Source organism: Aspergillus fijiensis (assembly GCF_003184825.1).
Source record: "Aspergillus fijiensis CBS 313.89 unplaced genomic scaffold BO72scaffold_3, whole genome shotgun sequence".
NCBI lineage: Eukaryota > Fungi > Ascomycota > Eurotiomycetes > Eurotiales > Aspergillaceae > Aspergillus > Aspergillus fijiensis.
In genome coordinates, this window is record NW_024468979.1 from 423404 (window position 1) to 444778 (window position 21375).

The 21375-nt window shown below is 56.7% G+C and overlaps 8 protein-coding genes across 8 annotated transcripts; 3 read left to right on the forward strand and 5 right to left on the reverse strand.

The window, feature by feature from the left end:
- Positions 1–155: 155 nt before the first annotated feature.
- Positions 156–2835, reverse strand: bioDA (adenosylmethionine-8-amino-7-oxononanoate aminotransferase; the record flags this gene model as incomplete). The annotated part of the gene is made up of 3 exons (XM_040942691.1): positions 156–1093; positions 1170–2606; positions 2663–2835. The coding sequence occupies 3 exons, from the start codon at positions 2833–2835 to the stop codon at positions 307–309; spliced, it is 2397 nt and encodes a 798-aa protein (XP_040806088.1). The 3' UTR covers positions 156–306.
- An 843-nt stretch (positions 2836–3678) lies between these two features.
- Positions 3679–5292, forward strand: BO72DRAFT_395080 (aminotransferase class I/II-fold pyridoxal phosphate-dependent enzyme). Its single transcript, XM_040941986.1, has 3 exons — positions 3679–4557; positions 4648–4790; positions 4867–5292. The coding sequence occupies exons 1-3, from the start codon at positions 3708–3710 to the stop codon at positions 5212–5214; spliced, it is 1341 nt and encodes a 446-aa protein (XP_040806089.1). The 5' UTR covers positions 3679–3707; the 3' UTR covers positions 5215–5292.
- A 128-nt stretch (positions 5293–5420) lies between these two features.
- On the reverse strand, positions 5421–6248 carry BO72DRAFT_454867 (acid shock protein; the record flags this gene model as incomplete). The annotated part of the gene is made up of 1 exon (XM_040946205.1): positions 5421–6248. One exon carries the CDS (start codon positions 6246–6248, stop codon positions 5421–5423), a length of 828 nt encoding a protein of 275 aa, XP_040806090.1.
- Positions 6249–7093: 845 nt separating this feature from the next.
- BO72DRAFT_491707 (uncharacterized protein) lies at positions 7094–7735 on the reverse strand (the record flags this gene model as incomplete). The annotated part of the gene is made up of 1 exon (XM_040948210.1): positions 7094–7735. The coding sequence occupies one exon, from the start codon at positions 7733–7735 to the stop codon at positions 7094–7096; it is 642 nt and encodes a 213-aa protein (XP_040806091.1).
- Positions 7736–8098: 363 nt separating this feature from the next.
- BO72DRAFT_367730 (NAD(P)/FAD-dependent oxidoreductase) lies at positions 8099–9449 on the forward strand (the record flags this gene model as incomplete). Its single annotated transcript, XM_040940851.1, has 2 exons — positions 8099–8906; positions 8962–9449. 2 exons carry the CDS (start codon positions 8099–8101, stop codon positions 9447–9449), a joined length of 1296 nt encoding a protein of 431 aa, XP_040806092.1.
- Positions 9450–9711: 262 nt separating this feature from the next.
- On the forward strand, positions 9712–12145 carry BO72DRAFT_138607 (putative very-long-chain acyl-CoA synthetase family protein (CefD1)). Its single transcript, XM_040939157.1, has 3 exons — positions 9712–9982; positions 10040–11501; positions 11580–12145. The coding sequence occupies exons 1-3, from the start codon at positions 9973–9975 to the stop codon at positions 12001–12003; spliced, it is 1896 nt and encodes a 631-aa protein (XP_040806093.1). The 5' UTR covers positions 9712–9972; the 3' UTR covers positions 12004–12145.
- Positions 12146–16015: 3870 nt separating this feature from the next.
- BO72DRAFT_367778 (putative MFS allantoate transporter) lies at positions 16016–18033 on the reverse strand (the record flags this gene model as incomplete). Its single annotated transcript, XM_040940852.1, has 9 exons — positions 16016–16216; positions 16315–16549; positions 16613–16678; positions 16757–16857; positions 16928–17191; positions 17258–17516; positions 17578–17637; positions 17697–17855; positions 17933–18033. The coding sequence occupies 9 exons, from the start codon at positions 18031–18033 to the stop codon at positions 16016–16018; spliced, it is 1446 nt and encodes a 481-aa protein (XP_040806094.1).
- Positions 18034–19006: 973 nt separating this feature from the next.
- BO72DRAFT_523950 (putative 2-methylcitrate dehydratase) lies at positions 19007–21172 on the reverse strand. Its single transcript, XM_040949824.1, has 4 exons — positions 20701–21172; positions 19831–20608; positions 19597–19781; positions 19007–19547 (listed from the first exon to the last, which is right to left on the reverse strand). The coding sequence occupies exons 1-4, from the start codon at positions 20992–20994 to the stop codon at positions 19116–19118; spliced, it is 1689 nt and encodes a 562-aa protein (XP_040806095.1). The 5' UTR covers positions 20995–21172; the 3' UTR covers positions 19007–19115.
- Between the last annotated feature and the right edge of the window lie 203 nt (positions 21173–21375).

Below are 21375 nucleotides of genomic sequence, written 5' to 3' on the forward strand. Positions count from 1 at the left end.
CCGCCCGGTGAAGACGGATTACTCAGGCGCTGAGTCATCCGCTACAGCCACGCAGCAGGTAAACTAACTTATTCACAGTGGACAACAGAACGAATACGATCAAATGAGAATAATTATTTGATTTTCTGTTGTCAATTGAATAGACATATGGAAGACAGAAATGAATGTACAGTAGAATCCTATGACTCGAAACGATAGCCGGCTATATACACAACTTTTGCCTTGTATGTACACTCCCCCAAGTCTCGGCAGAATCCTCCCCCGGAAGACTCTCCTCCCCCACCTACAAGGCGACCAGGCGGCCACCTACAGCAATCCTCCCCGCAATACTTCCTCAATTGCCCGAAGCGACTCCGGCTTGGACGTCACGCTCGACATCAAATACAGCACATTCCCGAGCACCCGCGAATGCACCGCGAACTGCTCCGACCCCGCGGCTAAGCGCTGCTGCAGCCCCTGCGCCGCCCGGGAGGTGTAGCCGCCCCCGTGCTGATCCTTGAGGGCGATGCTGAGCACCGTGCCCAGTGCAAACACCCCCTCAACCGAGGCCGCCCGCGACAGATCCCGCACGAGCTCGTGGGACCAGACGCTCCAGACCGAAAGACCCGCAGGAGCCCCCGCAGGGGCAGCAGCAGCAGCAGCAGTAGTAGTACCGCCGCTGCTAGCCACCGTCCAATCGCGCTGGTACCCCTGCCAGGCCCCCTCGCGCTCCATCCGCATCATCGTCTGTAACGAGTCCACCGCTACCTGGCAGCCCACCGCGTGCGCCGTGTAACTATGGCCGTGCAGCAGCGCATCGGTCTTGTCGTCGCTCAAAAACGCCCGGAAGATCGGCTCGCTGGCCAGCGTGGTGCACAGCGGCACGAGGCCGCCGGTGAGCAGCTTGGCGTTGACGGAGATGTCGGGGTGCACCTGCAGGAAAGAGGCGGCCGATCGCCGCCCTAATCGGTACAGCCCGGTGAAGACTTCGTCGAAGATGATAGGCAGGCCCGACCAGTCATTCGCTCCGGCGGGCGGGGAGCTCTGCCCAGGGGCAAACAGCTCCGGGTGTTGGCGCACCACGTCCGCCAGACACCTCTGGAACAGGGGGTCACTATGGCCCGACGTCAGCCACAAGCCCTCAAAAAAATAACAAAAAAGAAAATCAAACACAAGAAAATAAAACTCACCAGAATAACATTCCGCCCGCACCCAAAATGATCGGCTCCATCATCAGCGCGCCAAACTTGATCCCCTCCTGCTGCACTAACCGTTGGATGGTCTGGTGAATATACTCGCGATACCGCTGACCCGCCTCGGAGTCCAATCTCTGCTCCAGGTCAAACACCTCCGACAGAGATCCAAACTGCAGCTCATCTCCCAGCGCCGTCTCTGGCATGCTGATCTTCCACACCCCATCCTTCATCGCCACCAGGGGGAAATCAAACCAATGTCCTCGGCCCCGATACCACTCCACCTTCTTGTTGTACGTGGAGGGCTCCGAGCAATCCATGACCCCGATCGTATCCCCATGATAGCTGCCCTTCAGCCCCAGGATGCGGATGGGTTCTGCGCTCGCATCCCACCCGTACCGGGCGCACGCCGCCCGCAGGCCCATCTTGACCGCCACCTCCATCCCCGTACTGCCATTATCCGTGTAGAACACCCGCTTGAGCCGGGGATTCTCCTGGCTCTGGAGCACCGTCTCCGCCAGCGCCAGCGCCGGCTCGTGGATATTCCCCGGGAGCATGACATGCCCATACCGGCCGGCTGCATACGCCGCCGACAGGGCGAGGTCGGGGTTGCCATGGCCCAACCCCTGCGTCCACCACGAGGCGGACCCATCGAACGTCGAGCGTAGTGCACTACCCCCATCGCCCGCATTTCCCACCTTCTCTTCTTGACGATAACTCTGGAAATAATCCCCATACGCCGAATCAATGACCGAGATATCCTTGGCCTTGACACCCTGATGCTGCGTAAACGGATACCAGATCGTCTCCTCGGCCTTGCGCGCCATCTCCTCCAACCGCTCCCAGCGCTCCGTGTGCTTCCGCTCCAGCGCCTCGACCACCGCGCCCAACCGGCCCTCTCTGACAGTCCGCTCATAGTACCGTCCCATCGCCTCCGCATCTTGACTCACAGCCTCCCCGTCCCGCGGATCCGGCCGCGCCGGCGGCGCCGGCACCGCGACGAGCGGGATGGCCTTCTTGGCGAAATACTGCTGTAGGTAGTTGTGGTTCTGGTAGTAGTCGTCCTGGAACAGCAGCACGGAGTGCACGTCGTACCCGCGCAGGAGGAGGGATTCGTAGGCGGAGATGGAGGCCGAAATGCCCCCGAGTCGGGAGTCGGCGATCAGGATGATGGGCAGCCGGAGCGGGCGGTAGAGGTCCGCCTGCGAGGTGCCGTTGGGGCCCGGGGAGTGCACCCCGCCGGCGGTCTCGACGAGGGCGTGCTTGGTGGCGGTTTGCGATGACCACGTGCTGAGGGTGTGGTGGATGGCGGCGAGGAGTTCGGGGTCGCTGGGCACGGCGCCCGTCTTGTGGGCGGCGAGGTGCGGGCTGACCGGGTCGGCGAATTGATAGAGGCATTTGGTCTGCGTGTGCGGGGCGTAGCGTTGGATGTGGCTGCGTTGTGAATCCGTTAGCAGTGTGCTTGAGTGTGTGGAATGGGAGCACTGTACCGATCATCGGCTTCATTCAATGGCCCGGTAGAGACGGGCTTGAGGAAGCCCACCGGTCCGTGATGCTGTAAGGCATTGCACAGCAGCGTCGAGACGATGGTCTTGCCGACGTTGGTGTTGGCGCCGTAGACCTGGTGGGCGCGCAGAGAGCGCCAGAGCGCGGCGGCGGGCATTTTTGGGGGGGGGGGGGGGGGGAGTGTGTGCGATTCAATTGCAAAACTCAATGGAGAACTCTCTATGCCCTCATCACAAATCTCAGCTCGGCTGCAAGTTCATAGCACTTGTAAGTTGTAGCTGCTGTCTTGAAAAGGGCCGAGGTCGAGAGTCTGTCTCTTCCGGTGGGAGGAAACGGAAGTGGGGAAGAAAAGCGGGCGAAGAGACAATCAGGAACGATAAGAAATGGAACAATGACGAAAAAAGAAGCTCCGAACCGAGGATGAAAACTAAAAAGCCGGCAAGGCAGTTTGGAAAGGCTCGGTGGAGCAGTGGAGCCGGCTCTCAACAGTGAACAGTCAACAGTCAACAGTCAACAGTTTCCATTTGCAAGATGGATTTGCTGGGGGTTTTTCTGGTCGTGTTCTAATTCAATCGCTCTGGGCAAGGTTGAATCTGACAATTAGGCAGAACGAACGATGACTCTTACCTTATTCTCAGGCCCCCTGCCCTGCCCTGCCCTGCCCTGCCCTGCCCCATTACGAGTTCTAGTTTATTGTAGGCGGCCTACTAGCCTCTACGCCGGCGAACGGTAACCCTAGTTAGTGCACCTGGAATCCTGGATAATCACGGAGTAACTAACAATCAAATTGATTGCTTTACTCCACCCATCTCCCACCCTCCCCCCCCAGCATCTCCGAGATTGAGCTGATTATTGCTTGGCCTCGACCTAATTTCTGAACTACCGATCCAAAATAGACAAATGGGATTACACAGGAGTGGACTAAAGATAATCGAGACTCATATAGCCCCCCCATCCCCAGATTGTAGCATATACATGTACATCGTAGCCTACAGTACTGTACAGACTCCCCGTAAACCCTCATCCATCATGCCCCCCTCGACTTCACCTTCTTCATCACCATTACCCTCCCCCTCCCCCTCACACACACCCACACCCAAAGCCACACCCAAATCCACACCCCAACCCTCCCTCCGCCAAACCCTCCGCCAAACCCTCCACCAACGCGCCCGCAACAACACCCTCCGCAAACTGACCCTCCCCGCCCCAAATGCCACCGACTTCTCCTCGAACGACTTCCTCTCCCTCTCCACCAACCCCCTCTACCGCCGCCGCTACCTGCACCACCTCACCACCCTCCCGCCCTCCCACCCGCTCGCCAGCGGCGGCTCGCGCCTCCTCGACGGCAACTCCGCCTACACGGAAGCCCTGGAGTCCCAGCTAGCGCGCTTCCACAACAGCGACTCCGCCCTCCTCTTCAACAGCGGCTTCGACGCCAACTGGGGGGTGCTGTCCACGCTCCCGCAGCCCAACGACCTGATCCTGTACGACGAAGCCATCCACGCCAGCGCCCACGAGGGCATGCGGCGCTCCCGCGCCTCCCAGGCCCTGGCGTTCCGGCACAGCAGCCCCCAGAGTCTGCACGCGGTGCTCAGCGCGCAGATCCAGCTCGACCCGACGCTGGGGGATGGTTCCCGGAATGTGTTTGTGGTGGTCGAGTCCGTGTACAGTATGGATGGGGACGTGGCCCCGCTGGCGGAGTTTGTGGCCGTCGTGGATGCGTTGCTGCCGCACGGGAATGGGTATTGGGTCGTGGATGAGGCGCATGCGACGGGGGTGTGTGGGCCGAAAGGCGCGGGGGTCGTGCAGGGGCTGGGGTTGGAGGGGCGCATGTACGTCCGGGTCCATACGTTTGGGAAGGCTTTGGGGTGTCATGGTGGTATGTTTTCCTTTTTATCAGGATCATTGGGGGGGCTGGTTTTGGGGGAGAAGATGAACGCTGGCTGACTAGATTGTGGTTTGTGAGTAGCGGTCGTGCTTTGCGATCCTGATACGAGGGAATACCTCATCAATTATGCGCGGAGTCTGATCTATACGACCGCGCTGGGGTTTCCGTTTCTGGCGGCGATCCGCACGGCGTATGAGATGCTGGAGGGCGGGGAGACCGTCGAGGTGAGTAGTCCCCCGCATCTGCGTGGAACAAGGAGGCCCGCGGATGTTAGTAGGATGGGAGGCTGACGCGACATAGTTGCAGGAAACGCTTCACCAGCGGATCCGGTATCTCCGGGAGCGATTAACCGCCATCCAGCCGGTGGACGCGACGCTGTTCACCCTCGACCATCACCCGGGGTCCCCGATCTTCTCGCTGCGCTGCGCCCTGCCCCGCCGGCTGGCGGCCACGTGTCAGGCCCGCGGCTACGTCGTGCGCGCCATCTTGCCGCCCACCGTCCCGGCGGGCCAGGAGCGCGTGCGCGTGTGTCTTCATGCGGGGAATACGGAAGATGAGATCGATGGGTTGGTCGAGACGATTGTGGAGTGGTTGGAGGAGGCGCAGGGCGAGGAACAGATGCAGGTTGCTAAGGTTGCGCGGTTGTGAGGGTTGCGGTGGAAATGGGTCTGTTGCTGTGAGTATGCATGTACTAAACACGTATATATGGGTGGGTTTCTGCATTCGGTAGACGCATCTTTTGAAAACAGAGGGTGAAGATTCGAAGAAAGTATAGTAAATCTGAGAATAAACAACGTATTGTATTGGGGTAGGTACTTGAGTCTCTGTATGCATCCATGTAGATACGAACGGACTCACTCGACATTACGATTTGGCGCCTCGGGATTATATCCCATATCCAAACGGAACTCAAGATCCCCGGGGCTCACCCCTCCGACGCCATTCTTGAGATCGAGGGTGATCCCCTCCTGGGCCATGAGGGAGGAGCCGATCACGAGAGACAAGGTGTCCGACGTCCCGGGGACACAAAAGGCCCGGACGACGATGCGCGCCCAGCGCCGGTCCTCGTTGGGCCGGCCCAGATGCTCGGGGATGAACATGTGGAAGACCGCGTACTCGGTCACTTCATGCTGGACGTCCTCCTGGTCCCAGCTGTGCAGCATGAAGGGCGACTCGCAGGGACAGATTTTGGCCCCGGGGATTTCGCGCGCATGATCGGGCCTCATGATGCTGAACGGAGAGCCGGTGTCCAGGACCACCGAGCAGAGTCGCTTCGTCGTCCCCAGCCCCACCCGCGCCTTCACGTTGCTCCAGCCGGTCAGATGCCGCGAGCAGCCCGCCCACAAGGCGTCCTCCCAGCAGAAGTTCGGCGAGGTCACCAGCTTCGCAGCTGAGAGGGCACAGACCGCCTCCGATTCGTAGTCGGTTGAGGAGTAGGGGATCCGGAGGGCCGGGTCGTGGTCCTTCCAATCTTCGGCGGTGTGATGGGGTGGGTGCTCCTCGTGGGTGGTATTGCTGTGGGCGTGGCTGGCTTGTGCCTTTTGAGATTCATGGTGGTGCTTCTTGGACGAGTGGGCAGAGGTCTTTGAGGTATCCTTATGATCCTTCTTCTCCTTGCCCGAATGGTGCTTGGGTCGAACCAGCTTGCCATTGGAAATATACGCACCATCGAAGGGGTACATGGTAATAATGGTGTGTGTTCCGAGCTCAAAGCCTTGAGTGATGCGTGGTTGTCCCGAGGCGATCCGTGATGGAGATCTTGGTCTTTTGGCCTTCACGAGTCGGAGGTCTGTAGGCAAGTTATATAGCTATCGATGACCTTGAGGAGGTTCAACACTACCTCCCCATCGCTGAAGAACGTTGCTTGATCTTTGTATAATCGCATGATGAAGGCTCGAGGAACCCTTGTGGTGGAAGAGCGGTGTGAAGATTTCATGCTTGAAACAAGGAGTTGAATGAGCAAACACACAAAGCTTCAGGTTGTGAACAAAGAAATGGGTGCTTGAAACAAATCAACGGAGAAGGAGGTGTCCGGTGTCCTTGGGATTGTCAAGGTTGCACTACACCCCTCTTTTGATCGAACTGTCTATCGCTATGGAATACAGCCATACTGACTAAGCTGACTCTGCTGGGATTGTACAATTGTTACTATCAGGGTTCTGCCGGGTTCTGCCTCGATGTTGCTGTTACGAAAGAGTCACTACGAAAGAGAGACTGATAAACACGCAGTATGCTATCTGTGAATCATCTGCTTCTAGCCCACCATAACGCCGCAGCAATGCTAGCAAGTATCTCGGGACTCTACTGTCTCACAAAAACACAAGGAGAAATTTATAGAAAAGTTGCTGTACTAAAAGAAAGGATATGCCAAGTATAATTTAAAGAAAGAAGAAATGCCATTGTAGTAATCCTCAAAGTAATCGGAAGAGTCACAATCTATGTAAGAGTCACAATCTAGGAGTCGCAGTCTAGGAGTCGCAGTCTAGAAGTCGCAATCTAAGCCTTATCTAACCGATGCAAAATCGCTTCATGCAGAACCCGTTACGCCACCGAAAAAGCGGTTGAATATCTTTGCCGCAACAGCTTCACTCTTGGGAGCTTCCTTCTGGGGAATGAGCCTCAATGTGTCCTCGGCAATCAGCCCAAACAGGCAATAGGAATGCCACCTCGTGGTTCTAGGCGGGCTACCGGGCCGTCCTCCTGGATAGTTATTCCAGATAATCGGGCTGTCGTCCAGCAGCTTCTGACACCGGTGACATCGCATCACTGGGGGGCTTCCAGTCCGCGGAGCGCAAGGCGCGGTCGCAGGGGTTACGGCAGGCCCCTTGGAACGGGTCGGTAGACTGGAGAGAACCGGACGTGTAGGGTGACTGTTCGAGCGAGTGCGGGCCGGGGAAGGGATACCGCTGGTAGAGCCCTTACGTCCAGGCGTCACGATGTTGGCGTGCACGATGGGCCGGGCTGTCGCAGTGGTGGCATGGGGAGGCGGCGCGAGTTTCCTTCGGGGAAGCTGCAGCTCTCCTCGGATGTAGCTCGGCACTCGGTTGTCTGTGATCTTGTCAGCCAGCCTCTGGGTATTGCTTTTGCCTTTGCCTTTGTCGGTATACATTGCGTCTGCAGCTTCTTGCAGGAGGTCAAGATTATCAGAGTTGATCCACTGAGTACCCATGGCTACGGGTTAGTGAAAGTAGACTGACGGTAGTCAAAGGCGGTAGTCAAAGGCTCATAGATCAGGTTGCGTTAAGGATAGAAGAAAGCTAAGCCTATGCTCAACATGAAGCAAGTGTAAACGGGCGAAGGGTTGTTTATATAGCATTGGATGGAGGGAGTTTGTTGTGGGGGAAAGATAAAGAGGCAATGATATCAGAGGATCAGATAAGCCTGAGGGATTCTTTCTTCCCCTCACCTCATCCACCTCCTCCACCTTCTCCTCTCTCTTTCATCTCTTCCTCCCTCACAATCTCATTGTTCTCTACCACAGTACTGGTCACTTCTTTGTTCTGTCGCAGACAAACTCCGATATATTCTCATTATGACGGTAGACGCCCCGTATGATATCCTCATTGTTGGAGCGGGGATCTTCGGTGTCAGTACGGCCTACCATCTCTCGCTCCAATCGCCGCAGCCACGCATCCTCCTCCTCGATCGCAGTCCAGCCCCTCCGCCCCCTGCAGCCTCTACTGATATCAATAAGATTATCCGCGCAGACTACTCCAACCCGCTCTACATGACCCTCGGATTCGAGGCCCTCGACGCCTGGAAATCCCTCCCCAGCTTCCAAGCCGCCGGGGTCCACCATCCGTCTGGATGGATCTGCATGGACGAGAAAGACAGCGACACCGCCGTCCGCGTTCGTCAGAATTTCCACCGCGCCGGTCGCGATGACTGCGTCGTCGACATGACGGAGGCGGAAGTCCGCGAAGCGTGGGGCGGACTGCTCCAACAGACCGACTGCTCGCCGTTCGGGTCCTACTACTTCAACCCCTCCGCGGGCTGGACCGATGCAGGCAAGGCGCTGCAGATCCTGACGCAGGAGGCCGTCCAGCGGGGCGTCCGGTTTGAACTCGGCGAGGCGCGTCGCATCACACGGGACGACACCGGCGCGCTCGGCGTGAAAACCGCCGACGGGACGGTCTACACGGCCAGCCAGATCGTTCTGGCGACCAGCGCGTGGACGAGTCAGCTCATGTCGTCCATCGAGGATGAGCTCGATCTCCCCGAGGCGGACCGGGTCGAGCGACAGATCACCGCGGCAGGGGTGTGCGTGTCGCATTTCCGTCTGTCGCCCGCAGAGCACGAGCACTACGCACGGCTGCCGGTCTTCGTTTACGGGGGACAGGGTGAGGCTACTTCTTTGTTGTTATTCGAATACCTGCAAAGCTGACGATTGTCCAGGTGAGGTGATTCCACCCACGGCAGACGGGATCCTCAAGTTTACGACGGCCTCCTCTTTCACCAACACCATCCGCACCGCATCAGGACTCGAGATTTCTGTGCCGGTCTCCGATCAGTTGACAGTCCCAGAGAAGATGCAGGAGGCGCACCTGAAGGAAATCCGACCCCGACTGCCCGAATTTCTCGACCGCGGACGTCGCCAGCCCGAGTGGTATCGCCTCTGCTGGGACGCCATCTCCCCCAGCCAGCATCCGCTGATCACTCGGCATCCCGACTCTCGGCTAGCCAACCTTTATCTCGCCGTGGGAGGCTCATTCCACAGCTACAAGTTTCTCCCCACGATCGGGCGGTATGTGGTGAACGTGCTGCAAGGGGTGAGCAACGGGCCCGAGAAAGACGAGGCGTGGGCGTGGAAGACAATCCAGCCGAGCGAAAAGGGCGTGCATGAGAAATTGATTCCTACCACGGAGTATCGAGACTTGGTGTGAGGAGGTGGCGTTGGACACAGCACAGCCGAGTGCACGGATGGGGTAATACGAGGACGCGTGGCTGCCAGTGCGGGGGATACAATTAGCTCGCTCCATCCATGCCATAACTCACCGACTGTTAAGATTAAGGATCGTTTTCTTTACGGTCGATTCAGCCTAATAAGCTTGTTAGGCGAAGGTTCCAGTTGTCGCCGACCGAGGAATTGTAGCATTCTTCGGTGGGTCGAAATCATTACTCACTCACCGAAATGCCTTTTCCACAGAACACAAAAGCAACAAACCCAGAGACAAACAAGCTCAATAATGAGGCAAGAAAAAGGCCTTCTAGAAAGCCCGATGGCCAATCAAAGTAAAACAGCTGGACCCCGCTGGCCAAGTTTCTGTCTGTCTGTCTGTGCATGAAGCGTTGAGCCGGAATGGGCGGACGAGCCGAGGTGTCCGGCAATTCAACCTTTGCCCCCTACAAATAAGTATGTGACCCACCCAGCACCACCCTGGTGTTCTGATCCTCAACAACCTCAATATGGCTTTAGGTATGTACTGTACAGCTCTCACTCTTCGAATCTAATATGGCATACTGACAGCTGTAGCAACCGCTGCCGCTCTAACGGCCGCCGCGTACCTCAATGCCAAGTTCCACCTGACCAAAGATCTAGCGGTGCTGCGCACGGTGCGGCAGGCCACCCGCAGCACTCAGCAAGCCCAAAGCCGAGGCCAGGTCAACCTGTGGTTCAATTTCATTGAGACCGCTACCAAGTACCCCGATCTAACCGCCATCTGGACGCGAGAGCGGTCTTTCACCTACCGGGAGGTGCTCGCCGCGGCCGCCCGCTACGCCCAGTTCTACCGCCACCGCGGCGTGCAACCGGGCGACCTGGTCGCATTCTACCTCCAAAACCGCGCCGAATTCATCTTCGCGTGGCTGGGGCTATGGAGCATCGGCGCTGCCCCGGCGGCCATCAACTACCATCTCACCGGCGATGCGCTGGTGCACAGCCTGGCCCTCAGCGGCGCGAAGCTTCTCCTGGTGGACCCGGACGCAGAATGTCGGGCGCGGATTGACGACCGACGAGCCACCCTGGAGACCGAGCTGGGCTTGACGCTGATCACCCTGGATGAAACCTTCACCACCACCGTCCTCGCGACCCTGCCGGCAGAGGTCCCGGAGGACGGCCGGCTGGCGCGCGAGACGACCGGTAGCTCGCCCGCCATCCTGCTCTACACCTCCGGCACGACGGGACTCCCGAAGGGATGTCCGTTCCGGATGGAGCGACTGCACGTCGCCGTGGGGCTGCGGGCGTACTCGACGCGCGACGGGGTCGGCCCCGGCGGCGACCGGTGGTACAGCGCGATGCCGCTGTACCACGGGACGTCGGCGGTGGCGCTGATCGTGGCGCTGGTGCGCGGGACGAGCATCGCGATCGCGCCGCGCTTCAGCGTGCGCAGCTTCTGGCGCGACGTCCACGACGCCCAGGCGACGGCCTTCGTCTACGTCGGCGAGACCGCCCGGTACCTGCTGGCGGCGCCGCCCTCGCCGCTGGACCGCGCGCACCGCGTGCGCATGATGTACGGCAACGGGCTGCGGCCGGACGTGTGGACGCGCTTCCAGCAGCGGTTCGGCATCCCCGAGGTCGGCGAGTTCTTCAACAGCACCGAGGGCGTCTTCAGTCTCTACAACTACAACCGCGGGCCCTTCACCGCCAGCGCCGTCGGCCACCACGGCGCCCTCTCCCGATGGCTCATGCGCGGCGTCTACGCCCCGGTCGCGATCGACCCGCACTCCGGGGAGGTCCAGCGCGACCCGGCCACCGGGTTCGCGGTGCGCCAGCCCTACGAGGTTGGCGGCGAGATGCTCGTGCGCGTGCCCGCCGAGTCGGCGTTCCCGGGCTACTGGCGCAACCAGGAGGCCACGGACAAGAAGTTCCTGCGCGATGTGTTTGAGCCTGGGGATCTGTGGTATCGGTCTGGGGACGCCCTGCGGCGGGACGCCGATGGGCGGTGGTATTTCCTCGATCGCCTGGGCGATACCTTCCGATGGAAGAGTGAGAATGTGTAAGCTCCTTCCCCCTCCCCCCCCAACTTGCTCATCCAATCCCGCCAGCCAAACCTTCTCCTAATTAATGGCAACAGCTCCACTGCCGAAGTCTCTCACGCCCTAGGCGAATTTCCAGGGATCCAGGAAGCCAACGTCTACGGCGTCCTGGTGCCGTCGCACGACGGGCGCGCCGGCTGCGCCGCACTGCAACTTAGCCCTGACGCCGCCGTCCAGGGGGCGTTGGATCTCACGGCGCTGGCGCAGTTTGCGCGCGCCCGTCTCCCGCGCTACGCGGTGCCGGTGTTCCTGCGGCTGGTGACGCAGACCTCGCATATCCACAACCACAAGCAGAATAAAGTGCCCTTGCGCGAGGAAGGGGTCGAGCCGGCCAAACTGGGGGCCCACGTTGTGGGGGGTCAGAGTGATCGGTTGTTTTGGTTGCCGCCGGGGGCCGAGGGATACGTGCCCTTTGAGGAGAAGGATTGGCAGCGGTTAGTTGGGGGTGACGCGAAACTGTGAGGGAGAGAGCCATGGTAGATAACTAGAGGTGTTGATCCTGGTCTGCACGTATTTGCGTGCTGCTCGAGACTAGGTATCTGGACAAGCGAGCATGAGAGGTTTGAATTCTGGGTTCGTTACGGAAGCCTCCGGACCTATTTGACACGAAGTCCTGTTAAATCTAATTTTGCCATCCATGGAATCTTATCCGTGGGCCTCCATTATCTGGCATCCAGCTTGAAGGAGTTTTGATTCGGGTCTCTTCCGCTACCGAGTTAGTGGTACATGCCGCGAATCCACTCGGATGAATTCAATCGTGAGGAAGTCCAGATCCAACGCCTTTATCTGCAATGAACGTGCCGTCATTTGCACTGTTCAAGAAACGCTCGATCATGTTTTTCAACATCGTACAATGCATAGCTTGATGGTTCGTCTGTTTGAGGCTCTATTTTCTGCAGATGCGAAACTAGACGTTCATATACTGGTAGTTTAGAGTTCAGGGCATGCGTGCAAGGGGGGGGGGGTTCAAGCTGCAGGTGGGTGGGCTATCAATCAGACTATCCCCATCGAATTCTCTCTCCGTTCGGTCCGAACATAGTCTTCGCGACTTGAAAGCCGAACCTCGATGCATAGGGTACGCCCTGAAAGTAGCTGATCCGTCGCAGAAGACTCGCTATCAACAGCAATAAATAGTACCAAGTCAGCGCTGGTCTGTATAGGCTCTGGGGCTAGGTTAGGGCAAAGCCTGGCTCTAGGGATCCGCAGGGAAAAGGGCTCCAAGGACGAAAAGATTATATCATCATCAAAAGAACCCAAGAGGTTTGGGTTCCAAATAGACTGACATTAGACTGACCAGGCACAGTCAGAGGAGATTCATTCATTCTGCCAATAGGACCGCGCGCGGCCTGTTATTAGCCACGGTAGGCCAAATCCAATTTTCGAAGCAAACAACTATTCACCGAAACCATTCCCAAATTCCATCGTTATATTAGCGTGAATGATCAGGGCAAAGTCAAAAAAAGAGATGCAAAAATAATGGAAGATGACAGTCATAATCATCCATCGTATCCCATCATTATCATGCACGTCATGCCAGTCCGGGTACAACATCGTCCACCGAACCTTCCTCGCATATCTGTCATTGAGCCCAGAGTCTCCCTTGGTAGATGTTAGCTGCTCCAGCACGTGGGAGATCCCTCAGCTCAATGAAGGGGGGGGGAGGGATCTCTCAGCCCCGTCCAGGGCAGAGAACATGCCTGGGGCGACCGGTGCCATAGGCGTCGTCATAGCATGTTTTGCCATCTCCTCCACCACTCTGCACAGAGCACTGTCATAGAAAAGTAGGGTCAGATATTGCAAGCTCAGCATCCGGAACCTTTACCAATGTTTACCTTGCCGACATTACATCGACTGTATACCGATCGAACGTCAGTGGATGAGGATGTAGACGCCAAAGAGATCGCGTGGGCGATGACGCACTAATTTGTGAATCCGATTCTGCAACTCAGTCCATTGCATGTCTGGCGTTTGAAAGATCACCGCCATTCCGTTAGCTTGGATATAGTCTCCCGAGGCATGGAATTAGGGGACAGGGGACAAGAACGTAGACGAAAAATGCCCCATACACCGCAATTGATATGATCCACCCCACTGCAGCTGATGTTGGGATTGTATTGGACTGCATGGCGGTCTTGTTCAGCTTCAACATCGGACGTCGCAGCATCAAGAGGGGAAGGGGCCGCAAGTGCCAGGCTAACGATGAGAGTGATAGTGATGCAAATGAACTTCATTCTGGAGACTGGAGTGCCCGCAGGTGTAGTAGCTTCAATCTCGCTCCTGTGCTGGAGGTCGTCAGAAGTGATTCTTGTCAAGAACTCTGGTTCTACAGCTTCCTCTGGGGAAGAAGGCCCTTCTTTATACTCGACCATCGCTCTCTCGCTCGGGCCTCACAACTCTCTGACGGACCATATCCACCTCCTGAGTGTGCCCCGAATGATGTTCCGTTTGATCTCCTTTTTTTTTTCTGGGGCTAAACTCAGAGCGCGGCTAGGCTTGGAGCTCGTGATGTCGCACTCGCACTATCAACGAGATCTACATGGTGTTTTGATATGCATTTACGGACAGCCACGCCCCTGGCATCTCCTTACAACTACTGGATCCATCGCAGTGTGTCAGGGGTGAAGTTCGGCGTGGGTTGTGGATGGTCACACGGCCATTCCGGTACGAATCTTTCCTTGCATCCAATGTCACCCGCGACATCGGCAACATATAGGCTCTAGCTCATGCATAGACTGATAGCTTCTGACTTTAGTGACGTTGCATACGATACAGGGATATCCGGGCAAGGAATTTACATGATCAATACCTCGCAAGCCCCTGATAACCCACGTCTCATGGTTAAGTGGTCTCTCGTAGACTCAGTATTTGGGTTTCCGTGCTTGATATTCCGCCGGGAGACTTTCTTTAACCTATTACATAGCTTGAGTTGACCACGAAACTATCTTACAGGATAGGCACAGAGGGCTTCTAATAAGTACTAGTAAAAGTGTCCGAGTCAGGCCTTCTCGCGAAGACCTCTTCTAATCAAATTATGGGATAGAATAGGAAGAGAACTAAGATTACTGGTATCCGTACACACAGATATTCCGGAAGTATACCTACATCCTCGGATACAAGACGTCCATGTTGCAAAGTTGTCACGGTCTGAATCGTTCACTAGGCTGGGATTGTGGGGTGCATGCGTGCCCAGTTCGGGCTGGAATACCAGTATAGTGCGCATGTCTATTCATTTCAATACCGACGGCCATTATCCTCCGACTTTATCCTAGTGACCTTCTAAGTAGAACTCGGCCCTTGAATGGCCAGCGGCAGTAGACTTGAGAGTAGATCCCCGTTGTCGTTTTCAGAGCACATTGCATCGTTTATTGAATGTCTCAGCTATCAGAGCCCACACCTGACAGGCTGGTTTTACAGGACAGAGTCAGGGCCAGTCTTGAAGAAACTTATCTTCGGTCAGTAAACAGTTCTTGAGCGAATAGTGAAAGGGATCGGTGACTGTTCTCGCACTAGTCATGTTGCGGGCTGTTTGCAGATATGCATGTATCTCTGCACGGCAGCGGGCCGGTTGTCTCTGCTAACGACTGGGAACACGAAGGTATCGATTGCAATGGATATCGATTTACTCCAATGAGTAGAGTTCAAATCAGTAAGCAGCAGTGGAGTATTAGTCTAAGTGTTTGTAGGTCAGCTGGGTCTTGATAGCGTAAATGGGCAAGCAAACTGCTTTACGGAGGGGGAGCGATCCAGCGAGCGCCTGATAAAAGGGAAGGAAAGAAAAGACAGGAAATAACATGACTGGTCCGCCATGTATAAGTTACTTGGCGAGGGAGCATGCATGTTGAGTTCTGGCCTGCCTTCTTACAGTGGCTGCAGGTGGTTTGCAGGTTCGACAGAATGCGGCTCTTGCTTCCGGTTCGGGCAAGAGACCCTTAACTCCAGGCTGAACGTGAACCCCGCCGCCAACATCGCATCGCATCCCAGAGCCCGGATCCCTGTATAAGCACCGATGCATTAGTTGTGAGGTTGTGGGGAGAGATGTTGACGGACGGGTAGGGCGGGCGAAGAAGATTGCCCTTGCATCCTGCCGGCTGGAGGCCTTAGGTGCGTCACCTACAATACTCATTAGGGATGGTAAAGCGTTTCTCTGTCAATACTCCTCATAATCCAAGCAATGAGGAAGAAATAACCCCATACAGTGATCATGAGGATGTTCAACACCGGCCAGCCAAGCCCTTAGCCTACCGAGTCGACGAGGAGCTCGAATATTGATGTATCGCCGCTGCGTTGTCACTCTTCCCTTTTCTATTCCTCAGTTATCTAAAGGCTCTTTGAGTGTCCAACAAATATCTGGAGTTGAAGATCTACTTCTTTGATACTTTTGACTAATGATCTCATAGTATTCAAGGCTACGGTATGCATCTACCACACTCCAAGACTATCTCTGTCGAGATAAAGTAAACCACGTACTGCCGAATCAATAAACATACCTGAACCGCTCATTCTTCAGATCCGTCACATCCATCAACTCCTCCTCTTCTCCCTCCTGCTCCCCACTCCCTGTTGTACCCACCATCATCCTATCCCGCCTCGCATTCTCCCCCCTCAAATACACCACCAGCCCCCCCAGCACAACCACCACCACCGCCAAGCACACGAAGATCGCCACGAAGCCGCTCTGTTACCTTCATCAGCCCGAGTTTCTGCATCCGCAACTCAACCCCACAAAAGCACTGAGTCCCCCAGCACAAATCCACGGAGAAGGGCAAAACAAACCTGATAAACCGGCGCCTGCCGCTCGAAGAACAGCTGCGGCCCGATGATATTCCCCGCGCAGTACAGGATGAAGTAGATGGCGCTGACGGTGCTGCGCTTGGTCACGCCGCCGACGTTGGCGCTGATCAGCGCCATGGACAGGGGCATGGTGACCGCGTAGAAGCTCATGAGGATCAGGCCGACGTAGCGCGAGGCATTGTGGTGGGTCGCGTAGACGAGTGCGGTGCCTAGGATGCTTTTGGGGGGGTTAGGTTGGGGAGAATGAGGATGGCTATGCTAGGCGGGGGGGCAGACGTACCTCGAACACGATAGGATGATCGAGACCGTGCAGCGGCTGTTGGGGATCTTGGAGGAGGCGTAGCATCTTTTCTCTTCGTTAGCTATTCTGGGAGCTCATTTATGGGTTGCTGCTGGGTTTTTGAGAACGGAGGCGGTGGCTTACGAGGCTAACACCACGAGGAACGAGATAAATCCCCCCGGGATCCCAAGGAGGAGGGTGTTCAGGGTGTTGTAGCCGAAGCCCTTGAGGATGAGACCTGAGAACTACCCACCCAAACCAAGTTAGTAGCTGGAGAAAGATGCAGGTTTTTCGACGACAGAAAAGTCTACACACCGTAGTGTACCCCCCGTTGGGGATATTGCAGCCCAGAATCAACACCCCCAGCAACCACGTCTTGGGATCGGTGCACGCCTCCACCATCTGACGCTTATCGATCCGATTCGTCTTGTATCCGGCGCGGTTCGACTTCAGGCGCGCAACGGCGATGACTCTCTCCTCCGGGGTGAGGAACGTGGCGTTCGTGGGGGAGTCGGGGAGGCGGAAGAGCATGACCACGCCCCAGGTGAAGGTGACCAGGCCGAAGATGATGTACAGCCACTGATGGTGGTTACACGGGTCAGTAACCAAAGTCAAGTGGGGAGGATGGGGGTATTGCGGACACACCTTCCAGGTAGCCAGACTGGACTCGATCTGCCAGATCCCCACGGCAATCGCACCGCCGATGATCAGCGACAGCGAGTTCCCGCAGAACCAGATCCCGTGGCGCAGGGGCTGCTCGGCGGTGCGGTACCAGAGCGAGGTCAGGAGGCTGAACCCGGGGGAGACACTGGCTTCGGTGCAGCCCAGGAAGAACCGGGCCACCATCAGTCCGGTGAAGTTGGTCGTGGCCGCGTGGCAGGCGAGCACGATCGCCCAGACGATGCTGTTATCCGCGTAAGCCACAGTCCACCTCGCCAGAACTCTGAGAGAGTGAAAGCCCATACTAAGTACACGCCAGATACTTCCCCAGGGGAAAGCGAACCATCAGCAACGAGGCCGGATAGCTTTGAGCCCGTCAGTGATTTCCCAGTACCCAAACTCCTTCCACAGAGCTCAGACCAACCTGAACGCAAGATAACCAAAGTAGAAAATGGCCGACGACCAACTATACTCCGCCCCCGTCAGGCGCAGATCCTCCATGATGCCCATGATGGCCGCATAGCTCAGGGTCTGCTTGTCCATGAAGGACATCATGTACGCGACGAGCATGATGGGGAGGATCCTAGACCATCGGCATCAGCATGACTCCAGCCCTCCTCCGCCCGCTGATTCCTGGGAGAAGAAGCAAGAAAAACACACATCAAATCAATCTTCCGAACCAACTTCCTCTCCGCCTCGGCCGAGAACTCCGTCGATGAGCCATGCTCCACGCTCTCGCAGGCCCCAAGCTCCGTGCCCATCTCGAGGGGGGGCTTCTTCTCGTCTGTGGCGGGTGTCATTGCTGCATCAAGATCAATAGAAATCAGACAGAAATCCAGGAACAGGAAACCTTCTTGAAAAGAAGAAAGACGTGGCTATCCCCCAGAATCACGGCACCCAGGGCATCCTCTCTTATAACTACCATGTACAGTACTTACAACACATCTATCGCCACAGATACCAAAACCCAGCACACGTATGTATCCCAGCGTCAATCAGAACCCCCGCATTCCGTTTCTCTTGTCCTCTGCCTCAGCACCCCGTGATAACCATTCCAGCAATCCATACGTACTACGTGCTAGTAGGTCGGTAATGCTCTATCATCCAAGCGTAAGCGCCCCCCTGCAATTGGCTGCGTCGGCAACGCTACTAGCGCAGCCTCTTAACCCCAAGCCTGAGCCCTTCTTTCCCGTGCCGAGATAAACGGCAAAGCTGCTGTGCCTGCCTGTCCTCGTCTAGATCTCGGCTGAGTTTTTCCCCAGGTTTCTGTGGCATAGTGGGTCCGTTGGTTTGTACGGTACGCTTATATTGAGCGTGAGCAGTCTAGATCTATCGAGTCTGAGATGAGCTGATAAACTCTTTCCATTCGCATGGTGTTTGATTCGGTGCGTGTGACATTGGTGGGGGGGGAGGTAGAACCTCACCCTTCAGAAGATGGGGGGTTATCTCGTGTCGCGGATGCCGAGGTAGGTTCTGTGGTAGGCAGCAGCACTACTGTTGGTCGGGGATGATGCGTGGGCGTGGATGAAGAGGATCGCCTGCGGGCGGTCTTATCGCCGATTTCCTATCGCTGCGATGCGGGAGATATGAGGGTTGGGCTTGTTGCATACAGTTTAGTGGAGGGTGTGGTAGGTGGCAGATTAGATTTAGACAGGTCACTGGCTGTAGAGCTTGGCTGAGGATACGGTGCCCTTGGTTATGGTCGGTGGCTATCTGCCTTACCGGTTTATGTCTCTGGATACACATGGAATTCATTGGATGGCTACGCAAATCTGCAACTAATCGCAATAAATATGGTCTTCCTCGTTGACATCTAACATCATGCTCGCTAAATCATGCTACACTAGTGGGCGGCCACCATCTGATCCTTGACATACAAATCGACGTACTTGTCCACGTCGTAATTCTCGAGAGCCGCCTGGTCCAACCCGACCTTGACAAGCTCGTCGATGCGAGCCTGGTCGAAGTGGGCCTGCAAGTGGCGCTGGTACTTGGCCAGGATCTCGGGCTTGGCCTCTTCCCGACGCAGCCGGTGGCCCAGAGGTGCCTCGACGACCACCTCGTCCAGGACGGTGCCATCGTGCAGGGTGACGGTCAGGGCGTTGGCGATGGTGCGCTTGGACGGGTCATGGTAGTCGGCGGTAAACTGAGGGTCCTCAACACAGCGGATGCGCTTGCGCAGGTCCTCGACCAGGGGCGAGGTGGCCGCCTCAGAGCCATCCGCATAGTCGTTGGCTGTCAGGCGGTTGAAGGCCAACATGGTGGAAACCATGTACTAGATGCAGTCAGTACATGGCCAGAACCAGCGATCTCAATTTGCTTACCTGAACGCAGTGGTCGCGATCAGCAAAGTTGTCCATCGCCTTGAACTGCTTGTCGATAATCCGGATGCACGCCTCATGCGTGCGGTTAACGACCTCCTTAATGTCCTTGGCGCTCTTGCCCAGAGCCTTGAGCTTCGCGTTCACAATCTCCGCAGCCTCGATCGCAGTCTGAGAGTGGAACTCGGCTAGAATCCAGTCAGAGAAATCCCCCTCCATCGATGAGGCGCAACTTACCAGGATATGAAACCTTGAACAGAACATTCTCCATAACATAGCTGCCGTACGGACGCTGGAACTGGAACTTCTTGCCCTTGAACAAGACATCATAGAAACCCCAGACCGGGGCAGACAGAACCGTCTTCAAGCCACCCTCGCCCTTCTGCACCTTGAGCACCAGGTTCACGGCCCGCTGGCAGGCATCGCCCGCGGCCCAGGACTTCCGCGACATCGTGTTGGGGGAGTGACGGTACGTGCGGAGCGACTGGCCATCCACGAACGCCTGGGTGATGGCGTCGGCGGTCTTCTCCTCACTGAGGCCGAGCATCTTGGCGACCACCGCCGTGGTCGCGACCTTGACCAGCACCACGTGATCCAACCCGACCTTGTTGAAGGAATTCTCGAGAGCCAGCACGCCCTGGATCTCGTGCGCCTTGATCATCGCCTCCAACACGTCCTTGACCTTCAGGATCTTGCCGTTGGCGAGGTTGCCGCCGGCCCGGTTCGTGCGGGAGATCCAGTCTGCGACCGCCAGGATACCGCCCAGGTTGTCGGACGGGTGGCCCCATTCCGCCGCCAGCCAGCAGTCGTTGTAGTCGAGCCAGCGGATGATGGCGCCGATGTTGAAGGCCCCGTTAACGGGGTCAAGCTGGTATGGGGTGCCGGGAACGCGGGTGCCGTTGGGCACAATGGTGCCCTCAACCACCGGGCCCAGCAGCTTGGTACACTCCTTGAACTTTAAAGCTTCCAGACCACATCCCAGAGTATCGAGGAAGACGAGGCGGGCAGTATCGTACTACAGCGATGGGAGCGGTTAGCGATGCAGCTTTGTATTGGAGAATAATAACGGTGGTGAATGGTGGAATGGGGGAGCCCCGCGTAACTTACCGCCAAGTCGGAATCCACCTTGTAGTTGTGGATGTAGTTGCTCAGCTCCTGGATCTCGGGGTCATAGGGCCGGTCGGTGGGAATGGTCGGAGGAGCTTGCTGCAAAGACGCCATGGTTGAGAATTGAGAGGTACGGAGGAGCGTCGAAGGAGGATGTGTTTTGGATGTGATGTGGGAGACACTGGAGACAGCAGCAGGTCTGGAGAGGGAGGCGATGCGGGAAGAGGAGGAGAGCCAAGTGCGGGGAGGAGACCTGTGGGTCAGCCGTCTCAACGCTGAACAAGAGGCAGACATGATGGAAGAGAGGGTGATAAGAAGAGAGAAAACGGGGGCGCAACAAAATCCCCAATGGAGTGCACAATGAGTGTGAGCTATGGTAGGTAGCAGGATCACTGGAGTAGGAGAGGAAGGGAGAAAGAAGACGGAGAATTGAACAGGAATTAAGAAAGGGAGTGAGTGAGTGACCCTGTGCTCATGCTGGGGGAGTATAAGTTACTCAGTACTCCGTAGTATGGTAACGTTAACTAAGGTACCCTTTACCGCCGGGGATTCGGACCGAGGCCGCTTGGTTGCTTTGTTTATGGGGGCGGCTATCACCGGCTGTCCGAGCGCTGCCCACTCACTTCCACCTCGGCAGGTCCTATTAGGTCTTATTTGTTCTTATTTTTGGGGTGA